This window comes from Parasteatoda tepidariorum, chromosome 10 (assembly GCF_982258835.1).
Source record: "Parasteatoda tepidariorum strain Cologne lab strain chromosome 10, Ptep-v5.0, whole genome shotgun sequence".
Taxonomy (NCBI): Eukaryota; Metazoa; Arthropoda; class Arachnida; order Araneae; family Theridiidae; genus Parasteatoda; species Parasteatoda tepidariorum.
In genome coordinates, this window is record NC_141764.1 from 95,620,404 (window position 1) to 95,644,765 (window position 24,362).

At 29.5% G+C, this 24,362-nt stretch overlaps 2 protein-coding genes across 3 annotated transcripts; one reads left to right on the plus strand and one right to left on the minus strand.

The window, feature by feature from the left end:
- Positions 1-1,952: 1,952 nt before the first annotated feature.
- LOC107442060 (cathepsin L-like peptidase) lies at positions 1,953-12,816 on the plus strand. 2 transcript variants are annotated; one of them, XM_087153409.1, is made up of 9 exons: positions 1,953-2,161; positions 4,036-4,138; positions 6,256-6,405; positions 7,297-7,449; positions 9,092-9,215; positions 10,902-11,002; positions 11,208-11,371; positions 11,451-11,561; positions 12,544-12,816. In XM_087153409.1, the coding sequence occupies exons 2-9, from the start codon at positions 4,043-4,045 to the stop codon at positions 12,641-12,643; spliced, it is 999 nt and encodes a 332-aa protein (XP_087009535.1). In that variant the 5' UTR covers positions 1,953-2,161; positions 4,036-4,042; the 3' UTR covers positions 12,644-12,816. The 2 variants fall into 2 exon arrangements, with proteins under 2 accessions (XP_087009535.1, XP_087009534.1); XM_087153408.1 differs by lacking the exon at positions 1,953-2,161 and adding an exon at positions 3,796-3,915.
- Positions 12,817-15,057: 2,241 nt separating this feature from the next.
- LOC139426335 (ATPase inhibitor mai-2, mitochondrial-like) lies at positions 15,058-22,497 on the minus strand. Its single transcript, XM_071184677.2, has 5 exons — positions 22,380-22,497; positions 21,961-22,021; positions 20,663-20,688; positions 19,191-19,254; positions 15,058-15,485 (listed from the first exon to the last, which is right to left on the minus strand). The coding sequence occupies exons 1-5, from the start codon at positions 22,415-22,417 to the stop codon at positions 15,324-15,326; spliced, it is 351 nt and encodes a 116-aa protein (XP_071040778.1). The 5' UTR covers positions 22,418-22,497; the 3' UTR covers positions 15,058-15,323.
- Positions 22,498-24,362: the final 1,865 nt, after the last annotated feature.

A 24,362-nucleotide genomic window follows, 5' to 3' on the forward strand; every position in this document is an offset into this window, starting at 1 on the left:
TTCCGAGGAAAAATGAATCTCATGTAGTTAAATAACTTTAAAAAAAGTATTCTTCTTAGAGATATCTCTTTTTTCCGTTCAAAAATGTCCTTTAAAACTTTCTTCCATTAACTCCTCAACTGAATTTAAACTCGAATTTACGCACAAAAGTCTCACTGAAAACAAATTTAATATTTCTTATGTAATTCATATTTGTAAAACAAATTACATAGCCTTTATGATTAAAAGCATCAACAATTATTAAATTCTAATCACAATAACAAAAAAATTAATTGAAAAAGATAATTCTTACATGTGAAAAATTCTTACAAGTCTGGTAATTTCGAACCTAATCCTGATGACTTGCGAGCTAACGAATCAAGCATTGGGACAAACTAGACATTGAGAAGGTCTTTTTGAGGAAACTAACCCGCGTGTTCGTTACGTGGAGAGATTACAAATCACGAAAATCTCCCAGGGTTAGCCCGACGGTTCTGCGATTCTAACCCATAATCCATTTACCACTGAGGTTATTTTACGTCAGCACTGTAATCGGTGTGAGCTGAGAGCGGAATTCGTTTCAACCAGCCTCCGCTGGGATTCGAACCTGGGTTACTTCATTGGGCTGCCACGACTTTTACATAAATTTTATTTAATTTTATAACCCGCATTGTACAGTCTACCCAATTCTTAATTTACGACTATCAATGTTGTAGAGCAGTGGTAAATGACGAACTCCGTTGAACATTTTCTGCTGTAAAGCTCCTGTTCTTCACTTCAATCCCCCCCCCCCCAAAAAAAAATTCATTCTTTCTCATCCCCAACAGATTAAAAAATGGTAATTACTTTTGGGACTGAAAATTTGCGTTTTCCACCAGAAAAATAAACATACGTACACTCTCGATTTTCCGTGCGCGGATAATCCGGTTTGCGGTTTATCCGTGCTCATTCCGGAGTCACACGAAATATATAAAGAGAAACATTTTCAAGATTAAAAAAATTTTATTCATGAAGTTGTAACACTACCAAATTTTTGGAAGCAATATTCGTTATTGGATTCAAGTATATGGAATATCAGCAGCATGGTCAAAGGTAAAATCGTTTACTTTATCACGATCTTGGAGAAAGATCATATCGCTTGATGAACAATCTTCTTCAGATGTTCAAGAAAAATATGATAGCAGTATTCTTGAACAAGCAAAAGAAATCTAAGTTTTCGAATTTCTTGACGAAGAAAATTTTGTAGATTTTTTTCAAAGTGATGCATGTGAGCTTGACTTCCAGTATTTGACAGATGAAGACATCGTTATGTTGTTAGATCAAATAGTGATGATAGTAATTGATGCAGAAGATGTAGTAAATGAGGGAAATACAATTTCTCATTCTGCTGCTCTGTGAAAATTTTATTAGATTATATGGGAGGATTTGATTACGGTGACATTACTGCGGTTCGTAAAACATGTGTATCGATATATGACGAACACGCATTACACATTTTTTTAAAAGGAAAATTCCTAGTTTGATGTTATACAGCATGTAAATGTCAGTAATTTTCATATTTTTTGTACCGATTTTGATTTTTTCTTTAATTAAAAGAGTTTTCGGATTATCCGTGTTTTTCGATTGTCCGTGCGACCTGTCCCGGTGATTAACCCGGATAATCGGGAGTGCACTGTATTTTGAAATAAAAAGTAAAACTGGAGCTTGTACAAATTACAAATATATATTTATCATAGTGCAAGTTTCAGGTGACTTTGAAAAAGATTTAGACTACGATTTGAAGGAAAAAATTTTAGTACTGATTTAATTTGCGATTGATGGTTTGGACCTTAAAATTTTAATTAGATAAAGGTTATAAGTTGTTTTTATCATGTGGAAAGTGAGGAAAATATCATTGAACAATGTGTTTTAAAGGTCACGTTTATTGTTTTATCATTTCATACTTGATCTGAAAATATTTATCTACAAAAATTGCAGAATGATAGATAACACAGAATGATAGATAGCACAGAAAGGGTGTGATTTGAAATTCATATGATTTGAAATTCGTATGATTTAAGTATTATTAAATGCTACACTTTTGTCAGCTTTTAGGGTAAACTGATAACGCCTATAAAAGCAAATTAGGTGATACAAAATTAAACATAACGTTTTTTCCCATTTAAAGTACGTCATAATACAAGTAAGTTTTATTTTAATATTTGTCTAATTTATAATGATGTTTTTGCAGTTTATAATCTATGGCTCATTATTTTGAAATAAAAACAAATATTATTAAATTTTTAAAAAAATATGTGCTGTTTAAACCCCCCAAAAATTAATTTGATTTTGACTATATCATATTTTTTATGTTATTTTTTCTAGCACCGTCTTTCAATTTAAATACATATTTAGAGCTTACTATTTATTTAGATATAGAATTATTTTTTTGCTTAAAAAAGCCCTTTTCTGTATTATCTAGAATAAATTAAACATTTTTTGGTTATATTGCTATTTATATTTTCTAAAATCATGCAAATAGTTTTAAAATGTTTAAATTTCCTTTATTATTTATGCTTATTTTAAAACTTTTTACAGCCTGGAAATTCTTTAATTTAATTAAATTTTTAATTTTAATTAAATTTTTTTCTCAACTAGTTAAAAATAATTAGATTTTAACATATACAGTATTGCTGAAATATTAAGTGTAATACTGAGTATGAAATAATGTATATATATATATATATATATATATATATATATATATATATATATATATATATATATATATATATATTTAATCTTATTTATTTATATTATTTATACATTTTTTTAGATGTAAATCTTTTATTTTTAAGATATATGATGTTGATAATTTTTTTAATGAAATTAATACATGAAGAGGCCTTTCTAGCATGAAAATACAAATTCAGTTCGTTTTACAGTTATTTTAAAAATTAATTGTAAAGTAATAAATTCTTTTTGAAGTTACTTAGCTTATTTTGCAGACGTTAACGTATCAAAAAATGTTGCAAACAACTTTAAAATTTGTGTATAAAGGTTAATTTTGTTTTCTAACTTTAACAAATATAAAAATTTGCATAATATAATTTTACATAATTTTTATATAATATTTTTTTCAAATTTACATTTCAAATCTTAGCAGTTACATTAAAATTTTTTAGGAAAAAAACTTAAGAAAGAGTAATTAAAACAGTTCCTAGTTTAAAATTTTATAAATATCAACAACGGTTAAAATTACTTCTCGATTATTTCTTCTTATACAGTCACACAGTTTGCTTTCAAATTAAATTTCTTTTTTAAGTTCAGATGATTTTTTTTTAAATCTAGGTAATCGTCCATTTCGTTACAATTCACATGTTAATAAAATGTTCTTACAAAAAGCTGCTGTAATATATATTTTTTTAAAAAAAATCCGCGTTTTTGTAAAAAATATTGACTTTTGAGAAAAAAAAAACAATGATTAATGCGAGGCAATGACGGGGGACGATAAGCGAAGCAAGCAGGGTTGCATTCACGTAATATATATCTCCAATAATATTCAATTTTTTTTATATAATACAATTTTTTTAGAAATATATTAAATAGGAAACTGTCCCGACTTAACTTTAAGATAAAAGAAAATCTTCGATGCGCTAATTGAAATAGTTCAATGCTCATAAAAAGAACTATGTAATTTAGTTAAAAATAATAACAAAACAAATGCAATATTCTCATAATTTAATCAAAAGTAATGTAAGTTTCTTGTTCTTCATAGCGAAATCATAACAGATAATTCTTATCTGTCTTTTTACTTTGTTAATTGTCTTTAGTTCGATGCATATTTTTCGCATTGTATTCTTCCATTCAAATATTCCTTATCATGTTTTTATACTTGTTAAATGAAGGCAAAATACTTTCTACAAATAAAACGCAATACTATTTTAAGAACAATAAGTATTATTTCCAATCAGTGCTTGTCATTTTTATGTCTCTTTAAACGAATTTATTAATTTTAGTATGTGAATCTTGAAAATCTTGTGTGCCATTTGAATAACCTACTCTTATTCCTTTTAGGAACAACATGAAAATCTTGGCATTATCTCTCCTTTTCACAGTTGTAGCAGCTAATAGCGGTCTCTTTGATCGTAATTTGAACGAACATTGGGAAAATTTCAAGGTAAATAAGCTGTGAGGAAGAAAAAAAAGTGATATAAAGCATAGATTCATGTTACATTTTCCTTTAAAAAGTGCTTTCCAAGCATTTTACGATTAAAACAGCAATTATTTCTGATAGAATGTTAGAAACAATTCATAGATAGGGATTATATTAACGCATAACGGAAATAATAAGTTAAATCAAGCTTAGTAGCTGATATCATTTAATTAAATTACTAATCTGAAATTAAATTAGAAAACATGAACGTGATATTGCTTGGTTGTAAAACGTTGCTAGGGATTAGCTTCTTTAAAAATATAATTATTAGCTGTCTAGTTTAAAGCACTAAAATATTTTTTTAAAGCAAAGAAAAAGCTACAGTATTCCTAGAAAAGAGACAGAAAAATCCGTTATGAATGACAAGAATTTGAAATCCACTCATTTTTAAAAATAAAGCTGAAAACCCAGGTTGATTTTTTTCTTTTTGAGAGTTCAAGTAAGTTGCAAACAAAAAATTCTTAACATCACCTTAATTGATCATTACGATCACCGTTTTCAAGAGTATTTTAAACTGAGGGTATTGATATGAGAATCAGTACCACTTTTCCAACTTCTATTTAATGCAGTATTTAATAATGTTCCGATACTTGAATTAATAATGTTCGATTTGTAACAGAGCGGTGTATAAATGTTGTTACATATGGCTTAATTGGAAATATTAATCCATATACAATGTTCAACTTTAAGTGGACATAAACAAGGAGTAAAAAGGAACAAAATTACATTCACAAACAAAGAAAACACATGACAAACGCATATTAACACTAAAAGAACACATAGATAAAATTAAAGTAAGAAGAAAATATATATATATACAGTGAAGAAAGAGGAGTAGTCTTTACAGTGAGTTCATGTGATCTCTGGCATCCCAGTAAAGTTTACAGAGATCACCCCGCTCTTGAGATTGTTTGTCCAGTAAAGGGCATACCAGCAAGTGGTCTGAGTTCATGGTTCCCGAATTGCAGATTTGGCTGTTGAGAGTCTAAAGTTTGCCACAGCCTTCTTACGAGGACTGTGATAAAATTTCTTCCAACTGTTTTGGATGTTAGCTCAGGGTTTTCCGGTGGATTTTTTTGCTTGGTTGCGCTTTAGGTCGGTCATAAGTTTCTTGGAAAATTGTTTTTTAAGGGAGTCTGGTGAAATTGGTTTATTACATTGTGGTTCGAGTGTCCCTTTCTTGGCTAGTTGGTCTGCCTTTTCATTGCCATTGATTCCCACATGCGAAGGGATCCACAGGAACATAATAATTTTGTTGGCATTCTCGAGAAAAATCAAATTATTTCTAATTTCTGAAACAGCCTGAGTATCTGAATCATGGTTTATGGCAAATGCCTGGATAGCTGCCTTAGAGTCGACAAGGATTACTGCTTTAGTGAAGTAATTGATCTTATTCTTAAGGTTTTCCAGGGCTATCGATATAGCGAAGATCTCTGCATCAAAATTTGACATTTAGTATCCCACAGAGGCGCTGTGAGAAAAGATCTTACTGTGTACTCCTGCTCCGGTGCTGTTTTGTATTTTTTAACCGTCAGTGTACACTCTCGTCCATTCTGGTTCAGGATATTGCTCTTGTAGCATGCATAATGCATTTATTTTTAGTACTGTCTCAGGTATGTTTTTCTTACCCAAATCATTGATATCTAGTTTGTGCCTGACATCTATAAATTTCAGAGGATTTGTGATGCTCTTGTTACAGATAGCGATGCATAAGTAATTCATCCTAAATATTTCGAGAAAAAAGGACAACTCCATCAATTATAAAAGTTTTGTATTTAATTTCTGTGTACAATTACTGCTACTTGTGGCCTAGGGTTTGAGCGATTTAAAATTGTAAAACTCTGAGTTGTACATACATTGTAAAGGGACGTCGGCAGCCCAATTAGCTCACGACATACATAGAAGCTCATACTTCTGCAATACTATTGTAAACGCCATCAAAAATTCTGCCATTTTGCTTAAAAGATCGAAATTATTCTAAGATTTATCGATATGTCTTGCATAATGGTATCCAATGTTAAATATATTCAATCATGTAACATGAATTTGTAACAATTAAAAATTCATTTCTTTTTATGTAGAGTACCTATGGAAAAACATACAAGGGACGTGAGGAAGCAAGTAGAAGATTAATTTGGGAGAAGCATGTTGCTGACATCGTGCGCCATAATCTTCAAGCTGACTTGGGCATCCACAAATTTAGACTAGGCATCAACGAATATTCGGACATGGTAAATTTGTATTGATATATATATATATATATATATATATATATATATATATATATATATATATATATATATATATATATATATATATATATATACAGAATGCAAAATAAAAGCGAGCGCTTTGATTAGCGTTTTGATCAGATTTTGCCGTGCTATGACTAAATCTTGATGATTCGAAGGCTTACCCTTAAACATGTTAGTTATTTAAAGCAATAAATAATATTTAAGATTACGAAATTAGACAAAAAAAACGAAATTTACTACATTTAAGCATTTTTCTCCGTTCGTTTGGCTCCGCAGTTAGTAACTTATTTTTGTTTCTAATTCAATCACTGTTGATTTTAATTTATTCAATTTTATAAAAGCAAGCTTTAAAAAAATACTTGATTTTAGATAACTTAAGAAATGCTAATTTGGGGAAAACGCAGTCATTACATGTCATGCAGTCATTACATGTCATTTTTTTTAAAAATACACACACAAACTGTTATAGATTATTTAATGCGTCTAAAGCTTGTTAATTAAAAAAAATCGAAACAACTTTCGATTCTTTTTCCAATAAAAATGATTATAAAATATTTATTTCAAAATTTAGCAAATAAAAACAATAGGTCAAGGTGTAGAATCAGAGGTCCCCTGATTTAGCGATGATTTTCGCTCAGTTTTACTAAAGCCCCATTTCTGATTACCGTGATATTCCTTGCTGTCTTCATTTTCAATGACGTCACCTTCGGTTACTCCACCTTTTGCTTACCGATATGTGATAGGTTCTTGTTTTTTTTTTTATTTTTTTTTGAGTAAAATTAAATACAAACTTTGTAAATTTAGAAAATTTTGCTAAATTTATCAAAATTTATATTTCAAATATCTGAAACATTAATATATTTGTAGAGTCATGAAGACTTTGTAAACACCTTTAATGGACTTAAAAAGGATGGTGCTCGAAGCAACAATGGAAGTACTTGGGTTGAGCCTCTGAATGTTAGAATCCCTGACGAAGTCGATTGGCGAAACAAAGGTTTAGTGACTCCAGTCAAAAACCAGGTAAGTTCATTTCGCTATTTTTTCATATTTGTAAAGTTTCTAATCGTAAGTGATAGAACCACTACCATGGTGGAACCACTTTATGTGGTTCTACTTTATGATTTTGTAAGAACATATAAAAAATTCGAGTCTCAATTGTATAACAAATTTATTTAGAAAAAAATTATCGTTAATTTCTAGGGAAGATGTTAATTATGGTATCAAAATAATAGCTATATTAGTGGCCTTCTGTCACTTTTGCTAAGTTCTAATTATTCGCTAAAAGTTTTAAAAAGGCAAAGATAATCATTATAGCATGCTTTGGGACTTACCATGTGAGATCCACGTTCGGCTTTGGCCCTCCATGAGCTGCCATGCAACACGGAGAGAGAGAGAGAGTAATCACATAATCAAATAATTTAATATTAATCAATGAATTTATCACTGATAACTTTTAATTCAGTGAATCAAAAAGTCATGTTTGAAAATCTTAGATCAATATTTGTTCTTCTCTCGACATTAATCAACTAGTATAGCTTGACAAAAAAATAAAGAGAAAAAAAACGCAAAAAGGCTTGTTTAGTCTTCTTTATTTATTCATCTTTCCTACGAATAATTATCACGCATTTCCATTGTACTATTTTTTTTTTCAATGTACTCATATATTCATGTTGAAGTCATATTTTTCGGTAATTTGATAGGTACAAAACTTTTTAAATGCATTAATAGACTTTTAAATGTTACAAGGTACAATATTTTTTAAATACATTGATGGAATTTTAAATGTCACATGAGATAAAACTTTTTAAATGCATGGATAGACTTTTAAATTCCTCAAATGAGAAGACTTTTTAAATGTATTGAGAGATATGCTACAATGGATAAGACTTTTTAAATGTATTGAGAGATATGCTACAATGGATAAGATTCCTTAAATATATTGAGAGATATACTACAATGGATAAGACTTTTTAAATGTATTGAGAGAGATGCTACAAAGGATAAGATTCCTTAAATATATTGAGAGATATGCTACAATGGATAAGACTTTTTAAATGCATTGAGAGATATGCTACAAAGGATAAGATTCCTTAAATATATTGAGAGATATGCTACAATGGATAAGACTTTTTAAATGTACCTGCTTATCCCGACTGGCCAGTGGACACCTAAAAAGTCTCACATTTTCTGCAAATCAAAAAATCTTTCCTCTTTGCCCTAAATGCCAACAAAACCAGGCATCACCTGAGCACATCTTGAACTGTTTAGGGCTGGACTGGAATGACATTCATTCCTCTCCCATTCTGGTTTCGGATTTTCTGAATGTCAACGGATTCATTGATCTGGTCTGACCCCGTCAGACCAGATGGGAATTAGCAACAACAACAACAAATGTATTGAGAGATATGCTACTAGGGATAAGACTTTTTAAATGTATTTATACTATCCTTTCAGATGAAGCAATAATGTAATTCTAGACAATATAGCCCTCTGATTGACCATTCCTCTACTTTGGCCTGTGAAACATTTCCTCAAATTTTATACAATCTACAAAGGAAATTTTTCGAAAAACTTTAAAAATTCTTTAAAAGGCTTAATTAAAAATTTTGCATAGCATGCCAAAAGCATTGCATATTATAACACTTTCTCCCTTGACAATTAGGAACAATGTGGATCATGCTGGGCTTTCTCCACAACCGGTGCTCTTGAGGGTCAACACATGAAGAAAACTGGCAGCTTAGTATCCCTGAGTGAACAAAACCTGGTTGATTGTTCATCCGCATATGGTAATACTTAGTCATATCTGTTACGAACTACATTTTGTACAATTTTAAGCTTTTTTAAAAGATATATTTAAATAATACTTCAAATCGCTAGGTTTAAAAACATGCAATCCTCACATTGATATTGATAGAAGTCCATTTTTTTTCTTCATTTGAGGATTTCATCATTTCTTCATTTGAGTCCAGTGAATGCAATATTTCACCTATCTCATCGTTTCAGAAGTAGCCTATTTTATCAGATTTATTCCTCATTCTGGTATCAAAATTAAGCTTTAAAATAAAGACAAAAATTACGTGAATGAACGGAAATATTAAGGCTTGTGCGCTAGCTGTAGCAGACATTTTCCCGGATGATACCCCAAGTGACTTCGGAAAATCCCTCCCCACCCTCAAAGAAATAAGGGTTGACAGATATATGCCCACCTAGAATGTAGGAAAATTTATCTTTCAATTTGTTTTAGGGGTATTATAAGGAGATCGAACGTAACACCGTGCAAGCAAATAGTCTAACTTTCTTCCAAAGGTCTAACTTTCGAATATTATATGATCTGCAGGATCATGTCGAGTGCCATAGTTAACCACAAGATCAAGAAGCAGGCAACCCACAGCCTGGCTAGTTCATTTATTTATTTATTTTAATTTTAAGTGGAGTAGAATTACAATTCAAATAATTCTTTCATCTGATATTAACCGCGTCCCTTAGCAATTTAGTTTTAAAAAAATGCAAAAGATCCACAAAATTTTTATTTTATCAGTAACTACGAGGAGCAAAAACAAAATATAATACACAAATTTTAAGTTGAAATTTTAATTTTTTTAATGTGTGAAAATCATTTAATTCACCATCAGTATACCATCGACAGTTATTTCGGACACATGAGAAATTTAAATATTAGTCTTTGCATGATAGTTTTTGAAACAAAGAATAAAACAAAGTGGAACTTTCTAAACGCCAGTGAAGCGATACGCCATATTTTTTTAACTCTTTTTACTATGTAAATTCAGCATCCATCGTATATACAATCGCACAAAACACATGTGCAGTCCCACAATCGAACAGCAAAACTCCCAAGCGAAACTTGGCAAACTTCCAATCACAACAGATTATTATTGTTGTTGTTGATATTATTTTTTTCTTCTTCCAGCTGAGTAAAAACTTCATAAAACAAAGCGTACTGACAAAGTATTCTCGGGATAATAAATATTCGCAATGTATGCATACCAGAGTTAGGTCAAGATAATCAGGGAGGCGGTTAATAAAACAAATTAAATTAATAAAACAAATTAAACTTTTTATTAAATTAATTAAATTAAAATTATTTAATTAAATAAATTAAAATTATTCAAAATTAATTAAATTAATTAAATTGATTAATTAAATTAATTAAATTGATTAATTAAATTAATTAAATTAATTACAATTATTTGAAACTATTTAAAATTAATTAAATTAATTAAAATTATTTAAAATTATTTAAAATTAATTAATTTAATTAAAATTATTTAAAATTATTTAAAATGAATTAAATTAATTAAATTAAATAAATAGATTAATTAAATTAATCAAAATTATTTAAAATTAATTAAAATTAATTAATAATCTTAAAATTAATTTAAAAAAGTTGATTAAATTTCTGGAAAAAAAAAATCTTGTTAAGGTTTTAAAAGCGCTTTACATTTTTCTTCCAGGAAACATGGGCTGTCAAGGAGGTTGGCCATTTCAAGCTTTTGAATACATCAAAGCAAACAAAGGAGTGGATACAGAATCTTCATATCCCTACACAGCTAAGGTAAGAGCAGTTTGAGTCATAAAGATAGCTCAAGAGGTTAACAAGACAATTTTTTGTAATGTTTTTGAATTTTTTATGATCATCGAATCTAGCTTAGAGAAGTATTCGATGCTTGAAAATTTAGCGTGACAAAATCTTTAAACTTTTTTTTAATGAAATTTTGCTTGATTTTAACAATATATAAAATTAATTTAAATGACTCTAGGATGACCCTAAGTGCCTTTTCCAAAAACCATATGTTGGTGCCACTTGTACTGGATTTGTTAACATTCCTAGCGGTGATGAAAATGCTTTGAAAAACGCTGTGGCCACTGTAGGGCCAGTATCAGTATGTATTGATGCCGCTCATAACAGTTTCCAATCATACAAGTAAGATACTAGTTTTTATATAATTATTCTATAGTATTTCCGAAAAAAGTATTAAACTCACTGAATACTTTTTGTGTAGAAATGGAATATACTCAGAGCCACAATGTTCCACAGATCAATTAGATCACGCAGTGCTTGCAGTGGGTTACGGAAGTGAAGATGGCGAAGACTACTGGCTTGTAAAGAACAGGTATTTATTTAATCTTTTAATGATCCATTTATTTCTTGTAAGGGTTAGTTAAAATATTTTTGGAATTGAAATTGATATTATGAAAAAAATTACTTTAGCTTATTAGACAAAATTAATTGATTTTGACGCCATTTATTTTGTAATAAGTATATTTACCACCACTCATTAAGTGTCATAAAATTATAGGACTTAATAACAGATATTTCATTTTATTTTTAAAATAAATTTTTTATTTCTGCTACATTTGCTCTTTACAATTAAGTGCTCGCATAAAACTAGTTTGAGAAGAACTCATATAACATGATACATGCTTACTGAAATATAAATATAGCATTTATTTTATTTTTTTCTGTACTTACAAAAGAAGATAGTTAATTTGCTTTAAACTGTATTATTGTCTCGTTGTTGTATTATTGTTCTTCGGATAAGGCGCATGGCTCAAAAAACATCATCGACATCAAAATGGAATTCGTCGAAACGAAAAGCAACAAATAGTATTTTTTTCAAAGAAGTAATTAGCTGAGCTGGTGAGGTGTAATTAAGTAAGAATTTTATGAATCGCAAAAATATTGCTCGCTAATACCGGGATTTTTTTTCTTCCGTAAAAAGCGAGTTTTGCTCTGATAGACTTAACTATGTTCCAAGTATTTCCGATTTCCTTGTTAAAACCGGGTTCTCGTTAAATCCAGGTATTGTTTACAAGCGAGTTCGATATGTATAATTTTCAGTTTGCATAAGAACCTATTTGATGATATTAAAAATTTAATAAATGAAGTATATTGAATAGTCTTAAAATTGCTATGGATATTAATGCATACTCGAAACATAAAGCTGAATAATACAAATGACAAGCGAATAATTTTTTTAAAAATCTACTTAATGACATTTCCTAAATGAATCGAATTGGATTTTAAAATAAAATAAATTTTGTGTTTAGTATTTATATTTACTCAAATGTGATTCTTTTTTTTTTCAATTGCAGTTGGGGCACAACATGGGGAATGCAAGGATATATTAAAATGTCAAGAAATAACAACAACCAATGTGGTATTGCTACAAAGGCTAGCTATCCCCTCGTTTAAGTTTTGTTTGGCCATCAAGTTTGATAAACTCTGATTAAATGCCTTGAAAATTTTCATCGACTGAATGTGATTCATTTATACTTATTTTCAAGGCAGTTAAGCTCAGAGTTTCGTTACTTTAAAAAAAAATATGTAATACAATACAAAAATAAAACATTTGTTTTATTTCATAATCTGCATACTTATTTCTTTAATGTGGCACCAAAAACACGAGTATTTCTCTATTCAAATTGGCAACACTATAATTATCTATAATAATTAATTTTGTTATGTTGTTGTAAATAATAATTTAAGAAGTGTTAAATAATTAGTTATTCGTTAAATATTGATTTAGAATCATTTTATTAGGCTTTCTCAAACAATAAAGTAGTATCGAATAGTTAGTTATACGTTAAGTATTTATTTAGAATAATTTTGTATTTTTATAAAAAAAAAACTTAGTTACGAAGTAGTTACGTATATTTATTTTTTTATCCTTTCTAAAATGGCTATAGAAAATTTAAAAATAAACAGTGCTGTAACGCCGCATACTGTCATAATTATTGGTGACAGAGCTTACCTTTTTGAAACAAAAGCATATGTATATTATAACACATCGGCTGATAAGTTCCCGGTCTAATGAAATAAACGCAACTTTTTAAGTAAAATTTAAATTTATTCATTAACATAGTCTCTTTTAAGAGATATACAATCACTCCATCGCCTCTCTAACATCTCTATACCTTTCTTAAAAAAAGAACCATCTTTGGCTTCAAAATAGGCATTTGTTTCGGCAATCACTTCCTCATTCGTGTTGAATCTCTTACCCGTGAGCATTTCTTTCAAGTCTGCAAACAAGTAGAAGTCACTAGGAGCCAAATCTGGTGAATAGGGTGGGTGCGGGTGAATAGGGGGTGTCTGAGACAACGTCAAACAGCTCTCGGAATCATCAATTCGTTGTTGTTTTTGGTCAACTGTTAAGCACACGAGGCACCCACTTCGAAAACAGCCTTCTCATAAACAAATGTTCGTGCAAAATAAAACCTACACACTCTTTTGATATATTTAGATATTTTGATATATAAGAACACGAAATTCTTTTTCATCCATTGTTTCAGTAATATAAATTGGTGTTCGATTAAAATCACTCTAACTTTAAAATCAATTGGCAGATCGTTATAAAATTTTGACACCTTTTATTTGAAGGTTAGGATTTGCTAAACAAAATACTAACTCTGCATTTAGGGCGCCATCTGTATGGCAGACCGGAAACTTATCAGCCGATTACCTTACTCAAGTTATGACTCGAGGGGTAAGGGAGTAATACAACACGTAATGAAGCACTGGGATGAGTTTTCTTTCTTATTCCCGAAGGCAAAGATAAAAATAATTTAAATTCTTAGATTGCCTACTATGCTGAAATGTCCCAAACTCATATACTGATTTGCGTGATTTAAGGGATGTCATTAGGCAATGAGATGTTGCTGTAGCGTGTGCTGCCATCTAGTGGAATTACAAAACTTTTAAATTATTTACCTGAAAACAATGCAAAAAATAGACAAATAGATATAAAAATGCCATCTGGGGGAAACATTTGCACAACACTGTTTTGTTCAAAATCTTTCACATAAAATTAGCTGCTTCTTACTCGGAATATACACACTACTTGACGCAACAAGAAAAAAGGATTGAAATAGAACGCTGCCGAAACAGAAGATAAATTACGAATTCGGTTGCAAGCTCTGATTAAACTTCAAGTTCAATGCATAGTTTAATAATTATAAAATTGTTGACAATATTGTTTTGGTAGGCAAAGTATAAATATTTCGAGATTACGTTGATATATATTTGCAACTGAAATAAGAAGCTAAATCGTACTTGATTCCCGTTTAAATTATCTTGTCTTTTTTCGTGTCAAGTAAATTAAATTTTACTTGTAACAAATTTACAGGAGAGGAGCTTTATATCTACTTAATATAAGACGGTTTTTCAAAAAAAAAAATTTATGGGTCCGTACCCTTGCTCACTTTACACACCAACTCTACGCTTGCAGGCCAATCATTTTTCCTTTTCTTAAGATAAACGAATTCACGAATTCTGACATCAAAATTAATAAAAATTATTCCATTGAAAAATCTTAACTTGTTTTGTATCATAATTTGGTTTCAATTTGCATAATATAAATTTAGTTTCACTGGTTAAGTTACCGATTCCATTGGGGTAAAATTTAAACCCAATATTTTACTTGGTTACCAGTGAAACTTAATTCCCAATTTTATTTTTTAAACAAGTATTTAATTTTTGGAAGTCATAAAAATTCGTTAAATGTTTTTCATATTGGTTAATGAAAACACGAAAGTTATTTCCCGATAATGTTTCACACTTTAAGAGTTTATACTTGACGATTATCTATCAGATAAAATTTAGGTAATAACAAGTCAATACACACAGTTACAATAAAGTTCAGATTTGGCTAGAAACATAAGTTAAAAGTACATTAAAAATCACATCTGTAGCCTAAAATTTTTATAATTAAATTTTATTTTCCTTCTGTGATATAGATTGCTTTCTTTTGATTTCATATGATTTAGTATGATGTAAGGAAGGAAAAGAGGCTGCACTTCGACCAAAAAAAAAAAAAACTATTTTATAAATTTTATATAGAGTCATTGAAATGAATTTGAATAAATCTGGAGTTATTTTAGTTGCTCTTTCCGTTATCTAGCTCGTGTTGGGTTCGATCCAAGTCCTCGATTTGCTCCTTATAATGTCGGATATCTCCTTCTCTTCTCTTTATTTCTGACTCTTGGTGATCTATCTCTTTTTGAAGTTGGTGTCTCAAAGCTTTAATTTGCTGATGTTGCTGTGCAATATATTATTATATTAGAATAACAAACAGTTAAAATTTAACTAAAAACTATTCACAATGAATGTAATCTATGGTTTATTGCATCATAAATCTTGAAAATAGTATTCACACCATCCATCATCAAGGAATGCAATCTCATTGCATTTCCTTGCATTCCGTAAAAAAATCTTTCATTGTAACTCAAAATTTGAATATATTCTATTTTCTGTAGTTGGTATTCAAAGGTTTTGATATGCGTTTAGTATGAAAGAGGTAGTTACAGCAAAGAATATATAATATTCTTCGGCTACAGTTCGTCTACGGTAAGATCTTCCCCGCCACATAATCTGAGGCCGTCTGCTGCTATGGAAATAAGAATAATGCATTTTAGGGAGGGTAGCTTCTCTTCATTCTAGGGCTAACACAATAGACGAAAGAAAAGGATTCCCTATCTATCGCCGACCCGTGCCAAACCGTGTCCCAAACAATGACCCCACACCACTACTTGAAATAGTTATACCTCGTTGCCATAGTCACCGCCACAGATCCAGACGAATGGCTAGGGGAGTTCTTACTTTAGACATACTATACATTTGAATGTATTCCACAGATACAGCTTAGTTGCTAAGCTAAGAATAATCTTCTCTAGAAAAGGCCTCTACCCTCACCATCTTAGATTTTGCATTAATTTTTTTCTCGATATTTTTTGAACTTAACTTTTGATGATATAGTTTTATTAGATGGTACAAAACATTTTAAAAAAATGTTGAAAATTACACTTTACTATTCGCTTTATTAGGTTAGGAGAAATAGAAATTGACTATTATTTGAAGTTTTAGAAAATTTTCTTCAGAACTTTAAAGCAGTAAAATGATGCGTTTCGTGAGTTTAAGTTGGTAATTTTTCGAAATCTAATTTTATTACCGCTTAAATTGATGAAAACTGATTTGAATGACGCTAAAAAGAATTATTTAGCGTTAATAGCATAGAAACAAAGATACTTGTCAGAAATCTAAAAACAAGCAACTGTTTGCTATTTAACTACTTGTCAAAAACTCTTGATTACATAATTGTATTGGAATAATTTTGACAAAAAAAATTTAAACGGGAATCTAAAATACCACTCGCTTTATATTTCAAATTGTGATTGGGTGGCTGTCTTGTATTTCACATTTATCAAAAGAAACTGCCTAATAGATTAAATATCAATATCAGTTTATTTGGGAAAATTAAATGAAGATGAGTAAAAGCATATTTAGAATTATCACTCTTGTCTTCACCCTTCCAACAGTTGAGTACGGACGGGTAAGAAAGGGCATCCGACATTGATGACGTTGATGACATTTACAGACGAGTGACGTTTCATCGTCACTTTTCTGTAAATATATGACTAATGAGCATACATGGCAACGTTACTTTTAAAAAGTAACGAGTAAAAGTACAAGTATTTTTAAAAAAAGTAACGAGTAAAAAGTAAAAAGTTCTTATTTTAAAAAGTAACGAGTAAAATGTAGAAGTAAAAGTACAAGTACTGAACAAAAAAAGTAACGATTTAAAAGTACATTTCCAGGAAATGGAAAATTCAAAGTAACCTAAACTTTTATTGAATAATATTATGTTCTTTAATGTTTTTCCAAAATTGTTGCTATTTATTTATTTATTTTTAATTTTGAAAGTTATGGATATTAATTTATTTTTAAATTCGGAAGAGTATTATAATATAATTTTATAATATAATCGTATAATATAATTTTATAATCAAATATAATTTTAATATCAAACTTTTTATGGATTTGCACGAAAAAGAAATTTTATCTATTGATTTTAATTTTTAGTTTATTAATTTTATTTATTTAAATTACCATTGATTTAAAATTGTTTTACTTTTTAGAAACACGTTTTAAAAACACAAACGTAAACAAAGCAAACACGGGGTTTCAGATAGCTTTGTGATCTTTGAGCTAGTAAAAAATAATTTAATGTGCAGTATAAGTTGAAACAGAAGGTATTTAAACACGAAATTAGCCGTGAATGCATGTATATTGCACATTAATTTTATAAATTAAAAAAAAAAACATAAGTATTTTTTTTAATTGAATTTTTTTTTAAAAAAAGCTTACCGAGTTTTAGAAAAAAGTAACGATTTCATTCGATATTTCCGTTACAAATACTTGTACTTTTTCCTTAAAAAAGTAACGAAAGTACAAGTAAAAATACTAAACTTAAAAAGTAACGAAGTACAAGTAAAAGTACGTACTTTTTACTTGTACCGGCGGTACAAGTAACGAAAGTAAAAGTACTGCCATATATGCTAATGAGCATAAATAAATTTAGTTTTAAACCTTAAATCAGCTGTAAAATATATTATTTAAATAAGCATATTTAAATAAAGCACATAGAAATCAGACATTAAAATTTTAAGCCACAATGAAAATATCAGTGTTTCAAAATGAAGGAAGAAAAATAAACTGGCTGTGTTAATTTTCAAATTTACAGTACAGAAGCTTTGTTATAACCGTTGTCGAACAACCAACATAATTTAGAGTTTACAAGTAGCCATGTTCAAATCCGCAGCCTTGTAATTTTGAACCTGATCCAGAAGACAAATTAAAAGTATTCAGAGAAATTTGTTTTCATGGAGGACTTTTTGATGGAACTAGCGGCTACATGGAGAGGAAAACCACGAAAACCACCACGGTTACCCTCACGGCAAAGGAACTCTATCCCATGAACCGTCTACCACTGAGTATTTTTTACGTCAGCACTGTAGTCCGTGCGAGTCAGGAGCGGTATCGAACTCAATGGGAAGAGAGCACGCTATCATCTGAGCCACCACTGCTCTACTATGGCTCTTTATTTTAGTGTATTTTATAACCGTCGTTGAACAGCCGACCCAATTTTATGGGTTTACGACTACTAATGTTCAACTCAGCAGCCTTGTAATTTTGAACCCAATCCAGAAGACAAGGGAACTACTGGATCGAGTATTGAGAGAAATTTGCCTTCATGGAGGACTTTTGATGGAGCTAACCTGCATTTTCGTTACATGGAGAGGAAAACCACAAGAACCTTCCACGGTTACCCTAACGGCAAGGGGACTCTAATCCATGATCCGTCTAACGCTGAGGATATTTCGCATCAGCACTGTGGTCGGTGCAAGCCGAATGCAGAATTCGTATCGACTGGGATTCGAACCCGGTTCGCCTCATTGGAAGGCGAACGCTCTAATCCCTGAGCCATTGCGGCTCTTACTATGGATTTTTGCAATTATTATCTCTATCTATATATGATGGTTGTGTAGTTAGATGACAAGTTGTACAATGATTGTTCCAAATTTTTCTAAATGCCACTTTCATTTCTATCAGAAGTTATATTACAGTCATCAAAAATATCTATTTATATCTGTAATACCTGCAATACTTATTGCCCAGTTTTGATTGTTTGTTTACAGTTAAATTTCTTTAACCGTAATTCATTTTTTTCGTTTTTTTTTGTTGTTTCGTTTAGAGGTATATAAAAAAATTTTTAACTAAGATGTCATGTTTATAGTATTTCCTGTTTTTAAATCTCTGAAGAATTCTTTTTTCTAGCGGTTCTAAGCTAAGTTTAGTCGACATAGGTCAGTCACAACGAGCACTCAGTTTTTCCAAATAAGAGAACTTTAATTATAACTATCTTATGTGCACAGAAAAAGAGAAAAATGTTTTGAAAAGAAATTACCAATTTTCGAAAATACTCTTCTTCTCTTGCAACTTGCATTTTTCCAAAACTCCCACCAGCATCTCTAAAATATAACAGTTTAATAACTACTCATGTTTCAATGGGATGATTCCTTATATCTCTGGTTCAAATTATGAAAGTTTTTAATCTCTGCATTTGATTTCAAAATCTAATATGAGAAGTTTGATAAGTTTAAAGCTTGTATATTTATTTGTTTTACTGATTCAGTTATTTTTCAATCATACACCTAATGCAATAAATCGATAACACATTTTAAAGCAGTTTTGTTCATGTTTTAGCCATTTACAAACCATATCATGGCTATTGTTTTTATAGGCTGCTTTTTTTTTAATTTACCAATAATTTTTTGATGCTTTAATAGACAATTTAAAAAAAGAAAAATTATTTTAGTAAAAACAATATAAAGTAAATAAACTTGTTAATTTCTAACTACAGCAGCTTCACAACTTTGAGAGAAACATGAAAATCTCAACCAGTTTTACAAAATATTTTCCAAAATTTATGCTGGCACATTTGACAATAATTTTTTGCAAAGATCAACCACATCTTATCAAATCATTTGAAACAAATTGCAATCGAAAGAATTAAATTAGACCTTTATTTTATTAAAAAAATTGCTATAAAAAATAAGTTGCATGAAAAAAACTCAAAATCATCCCTAAGTCATGATCAACCAAACTAAATATTATATTAAATCAAATTATTTCTTAAAATTGCAATTGAAAGTGTGAAATTTTAATTAGTGATAATACATTGTAAGAAATAGTAGTATACATTAACTTTAAAAATGGTGACAACTACTTTTCACCTGAATTGCACTCTCAGAAACAAACTCTCACTTTTGATGATTCAGCAATCCTGGTGCTGAATTTCAATAATTTCGAGAATCATTCCGCCTCGAAATCACGTGATTTGTGACGAAACGTCAAACCTCAAATATATAATGAAAATGTTTCCTCAACAGGAAACCTCATCATAGTGCAATGTGGGAGAGTTAGCTAGAATGGCAGAAGTAGAATGAAGACGAGGCGATTGAAATTAAAGTGTCGAAATAGGCCAATCATCTGTATAATGGTCAAAGAGTTCGCCTCTTACCAGGAAGTATCCGGGTTCGAATTACTCTCCGGGCATGGGTGTAACTTACCTTTAGATAGTTCTTGTTTGTTGATAGGACATTGAATCCACCTATATGGGGTTGCCCACGGTAAAGTGATTGCTAAAAAAGTGTAAACGTTTAGTATTATATACCTTAATATTACCTTCAAGAACTTTATACCCTCGATTGTCTCTAATCACTTATCACACTAATTATACCATAAATAACAGCACAGGCTAAATCTTCTTGAAATATATTTTGTGTAAATTATTTTACATAAAAGTTAGTGCAAAATAATTTTTATTTTATAATCAAAGTGAAATAGCTGTATAAGCAGAACAAGAAATTTACTAACCTGACTGAACCACCTGAGCCTCCACCCTGCAATAAAAACATACATATATTACAAATTAAAAAGTTATTCTAAATTAACAAATTATTATAAATTATCAAAGATTTGTCAATTTATATCAAATATGCTTCTAAAAAATAATAATGTCCAAATAAAATAGATCTGCAAGCTTCGATTAACCTGCTAAGAATAATAAAATAATTTATAAAAAACAATTGGAAAAAGAAAAAAGAAACACTTACCAAAACTACTAATTTAATAAAACTCCCTTTGAAGCTATATAATCTTGTTTCCCCCTAATTTGTTGATAATATGTATCGCATAACTCAGGGCTGTCCAACTGCAAAGAGCCCACGGGCCAGAATTCCGGTCACTGATCACCTGGCGGGCAGCAGTTTGAAAAAGCTGAACGATAACCTTTTATACAATAACAATTAATAGTTGAATTCATGAATTATAAAACAATGGAACAGAAGGATTATAAAACAATTTGCTTACCTTTTAATGGAAATACAGAGACCGATCAGCCTGAATAAGTTGACGGGCCGCACAATATGTGTCGGGGGGCAGCCAGTTGGACAGCCCTGGTATAACTAAGGCAATATTTTGAAATTAAATTTTCAAAATTTTTATAAACGGCTATCATATAGAATACTTCTGCCCTTACCAACAGGGTCTGTATATTTATCTGCCCCTGCTTACTACCGTTTCCTAAATGCCGAATTAGACAGTTTCATTAACCATTAATTATCAACATATTCAAGTGTTCCATAATTCTTGCAGTATTCCATATTACCCCGATTCGTTCTGCTTTATCAAATTTTTTATTGCTTTTTTTAATTATCTATATCTTAACCGAACTAACTATAAATTTGTTATTCAATCTGACTAATACACTTGGAGCACTAAGTAAGTAAATAAATAAATAAATATGACAAATATATATTTTGATGTCGAATGATATTTATGATGAAAAATATCATTAAATTTTAATATTTATTTTGTGTAAATTATAAGCATAGAATTTTAAAACTTTGCTTAGATTGCTACAAATGGTTTTATTTTATATTATCTATTTATTATCGTTGATAAACAGCTTATGAACGTTACAGACAGTACTGATTTGGGAATTTTTTTTCTCATTTCACACAACAAGCTCTAAACATTATGTATCGTGATTTTGATGAATGAACACCATGATGATTTGAAACAGGGCTGGCACGATGTTTAAACTTAAAACTAAGTACATTCTAAGTACATTTACTCTTTTTTTCTGCTTCAAGAACAAAAACAAATATTACCCTTCCAGTTCCGCTTCCCCATCCACCATTAGTAGCATCCGTCACTTCTGATCTACCAAATCTATTGAAATATCAAATAATAATGCACGTTATTAACTAATAAAATATAGATTTCTTAGAATTATATGTCTAGTAACAACACTTGATGAATGCTGGAATATGAAAACATCCACGCAAGTAACAGTATTTTTTTCTACTATTAGAAAGAATACAATAGTTATAAAACTTGAGTCTACATGAACTACTCCATGCTTACTTGAAGCATGAACTACTCCATGCTTACATGTATAAAAATTTTCCAAAATTTTCCTGTTTATATATATATATATATATATATATAAGTGGTATTTTTTCCCGTCCTCTCATTGCTGCAACGCGACATAGTTATATACATATATTTAAGTAAAAGAAAATCTTACTTCGATATTGCATATCTAAGACGGATTGTTCGAAGCATTTTATTTTATAAGTTCCAAAAACTCAGCACTAAAACTAAAATTGTGTTTAAAAATTTAAACTCTAGTTTGTATATGTACTTACTTCTTTGTTTTTATAATTAATAAAGTTATCAGTCATGCTTATGATAGTTCAATACTCTTGAAAATATACTTTATATCAAAGATAAACAACGTGCTACTATCAAAGACAAAATGAGTGCAAAAAACTTAATAATTTTTTATCTAATATTTAAAGCTAGCAGCAATCTGAAAAAATATTAACCCAACAGCTCAATTCGCTATCTCTACTAAATATAGGAGGCGTTGTTGTATGAGACGAATACCTGCGATTTCTATATGAACAGTCATTCATTTACTCTAGAGACGTCTTTAGTGTGTAGCATTGTAACGCTCCTTCTTTATTGTGGCTTATTAAATTTAAAAAAGAAAAATGTTTGATATTCTTTCTTATGCAAAAGAAAACAAAATGGTACCTCTTTTTTTAGAGAAGAAACATCCAAAACACATCGGAAAAATATTAGTGAATAAACAGAAGAAAATATGAATATTCTTTTTGGAGTTAAAACCTAATGCCTGATAAATAGTTTTACTAAATTTAATGATCTAACATGAAAGGCCTATTTAAACTTTATATTCCATAGTTTTAAGAATCATATTACTTCAAACATTAAAATGAACAAAAAGTAGGAAATAAAGCATTTTATATAATTTTTTTGACAACAATTTATATCAAAAAATTTAAAGTTTCAATAAAAATCATTATTTAGAAACTAAAAAACGTAAAATAAAGAATGCTTTCAAAACAAAACAAAACAAAAAACAATTCTTTTTTGACGCCATTTTTTAGTGCAACGAAAATGCGTCTTTGGGATTTGCTAATAACAAAACAAGATGCAATTTTATTTTTTCAGGAGCGTATTATTTTATTGAAAAAAAGAAAATGTACCAATTCCCATGACATGAAACTTTATCTTGGTTAACGTACGTTTTGAAAATGCTATTTCATTTGGAATCTTATTTCAGAGTTCATATGGCGATATGATTGCTTTGAATCTATGCTGAAATCTATATCGACCCATTTCCCACCGAAATCCGATTGACTACTTTGATTCTAAATAAAGTGTTTTATTTTATGATTTGTCGCAAAAATTTTAAATGTAGATTGGCGGCACTTAAAAACCGGTGGCGTTAATACGTAAGTACCGAATTTTTATTCCATACTTTTCTGAATCATATTACTCCAAACATTAAAATATACGCGAAGTATACATAAACACATAATGTTATACCATTTAATTTTTCAAAAAAGGTACTTTGGCAACTCTTTTTATTAAAAAATTATAAACTAAAAAACGTAAAATAAAGAATTATTAGGATAAAAAACGATTTTAAAGATTCTTCATATTGAAATGAAAACTTTCATATTGTTTCTTTTTCTTAATTCTTATAGTTCTTAATCAGACATAAAAAAAACATTCTGTAGAGAACTATCATCAAATTAAAAAAAATATTTACAAGCGTTTTTTTTTATTATAAAAATCATAACACTCACCTGTTCTATAAATCCGCAGAATTCCAAATAATATATGCATAGTAATAAATAAAATGTATGCATATATGCATAAATTTTATTTTAAATAATATATGCATAGATTATCCCTTCATTACTTTTAGATAACTTACCATACATCAAAATTTTATAATTTTAAGATCTCGATATGAATTTGAAAATGTAGCTTAAAAACAGAATAGCTGAATTCTAGTTGAAATTATTCTTTCAAAACAAAAGAATACTTACCAAGAAAACGATAAAAATTTACTAATAATCAGCACAAATGAAACTATTTCAAGTAGTTCAGATGATTCTTTATTGTTGTTTTCCGAATTATATAGATACAGAAATATATACTATTCTATAAAGAAGAAGAATATTCTATAACTATT

Excerpts from the sequence above, each read along its gene's own strand:
- LOC107442060 (XM_087153408.1), top strand. The coding sequence starts at position 3,842 with ATGTTTTTATACTTGTTAAATGAAGGCAAAATACTTTCTACAAATAAA. Across the intron at positions 3,916-4,035 it reads TACTATTTTAAGAACAATAA|GAACAACATGAAAATCTTGG; the intron begins GTATTATTTCCA and ends TATTCCTTTTAG. Across the intron at positions 9,216-10,901 it reads TGATTGTTCATCCGCATATG|GAAACATGGGCTGTCAAGGA; the intron begins GTAATACTTAGT and ends TTTTTCTTCCAG.
- LOC139426335 (XM_071184677.2), bottom strand. The coding sequence starts at position 22,417 with ATGCTTCGAACAATCCGTCTTAGATATGCAATATCGAA. Across the intron at positions 22,022-22,379 it reads CTTAGATATGCAATATCGAA|ATTTGGTAGATCAGAAGTGA; the intron begins GTAAGATTTTCT and ends ATATTTCAATAG. Across the intron at positions 19,255-20,662 it reads GGCTCAGGTGGTTCAGTCAG|AGATGCTGGTGGGAGTTTTG; the intron begins GTTAGTAAATTT and ends GTTATATTTTAG.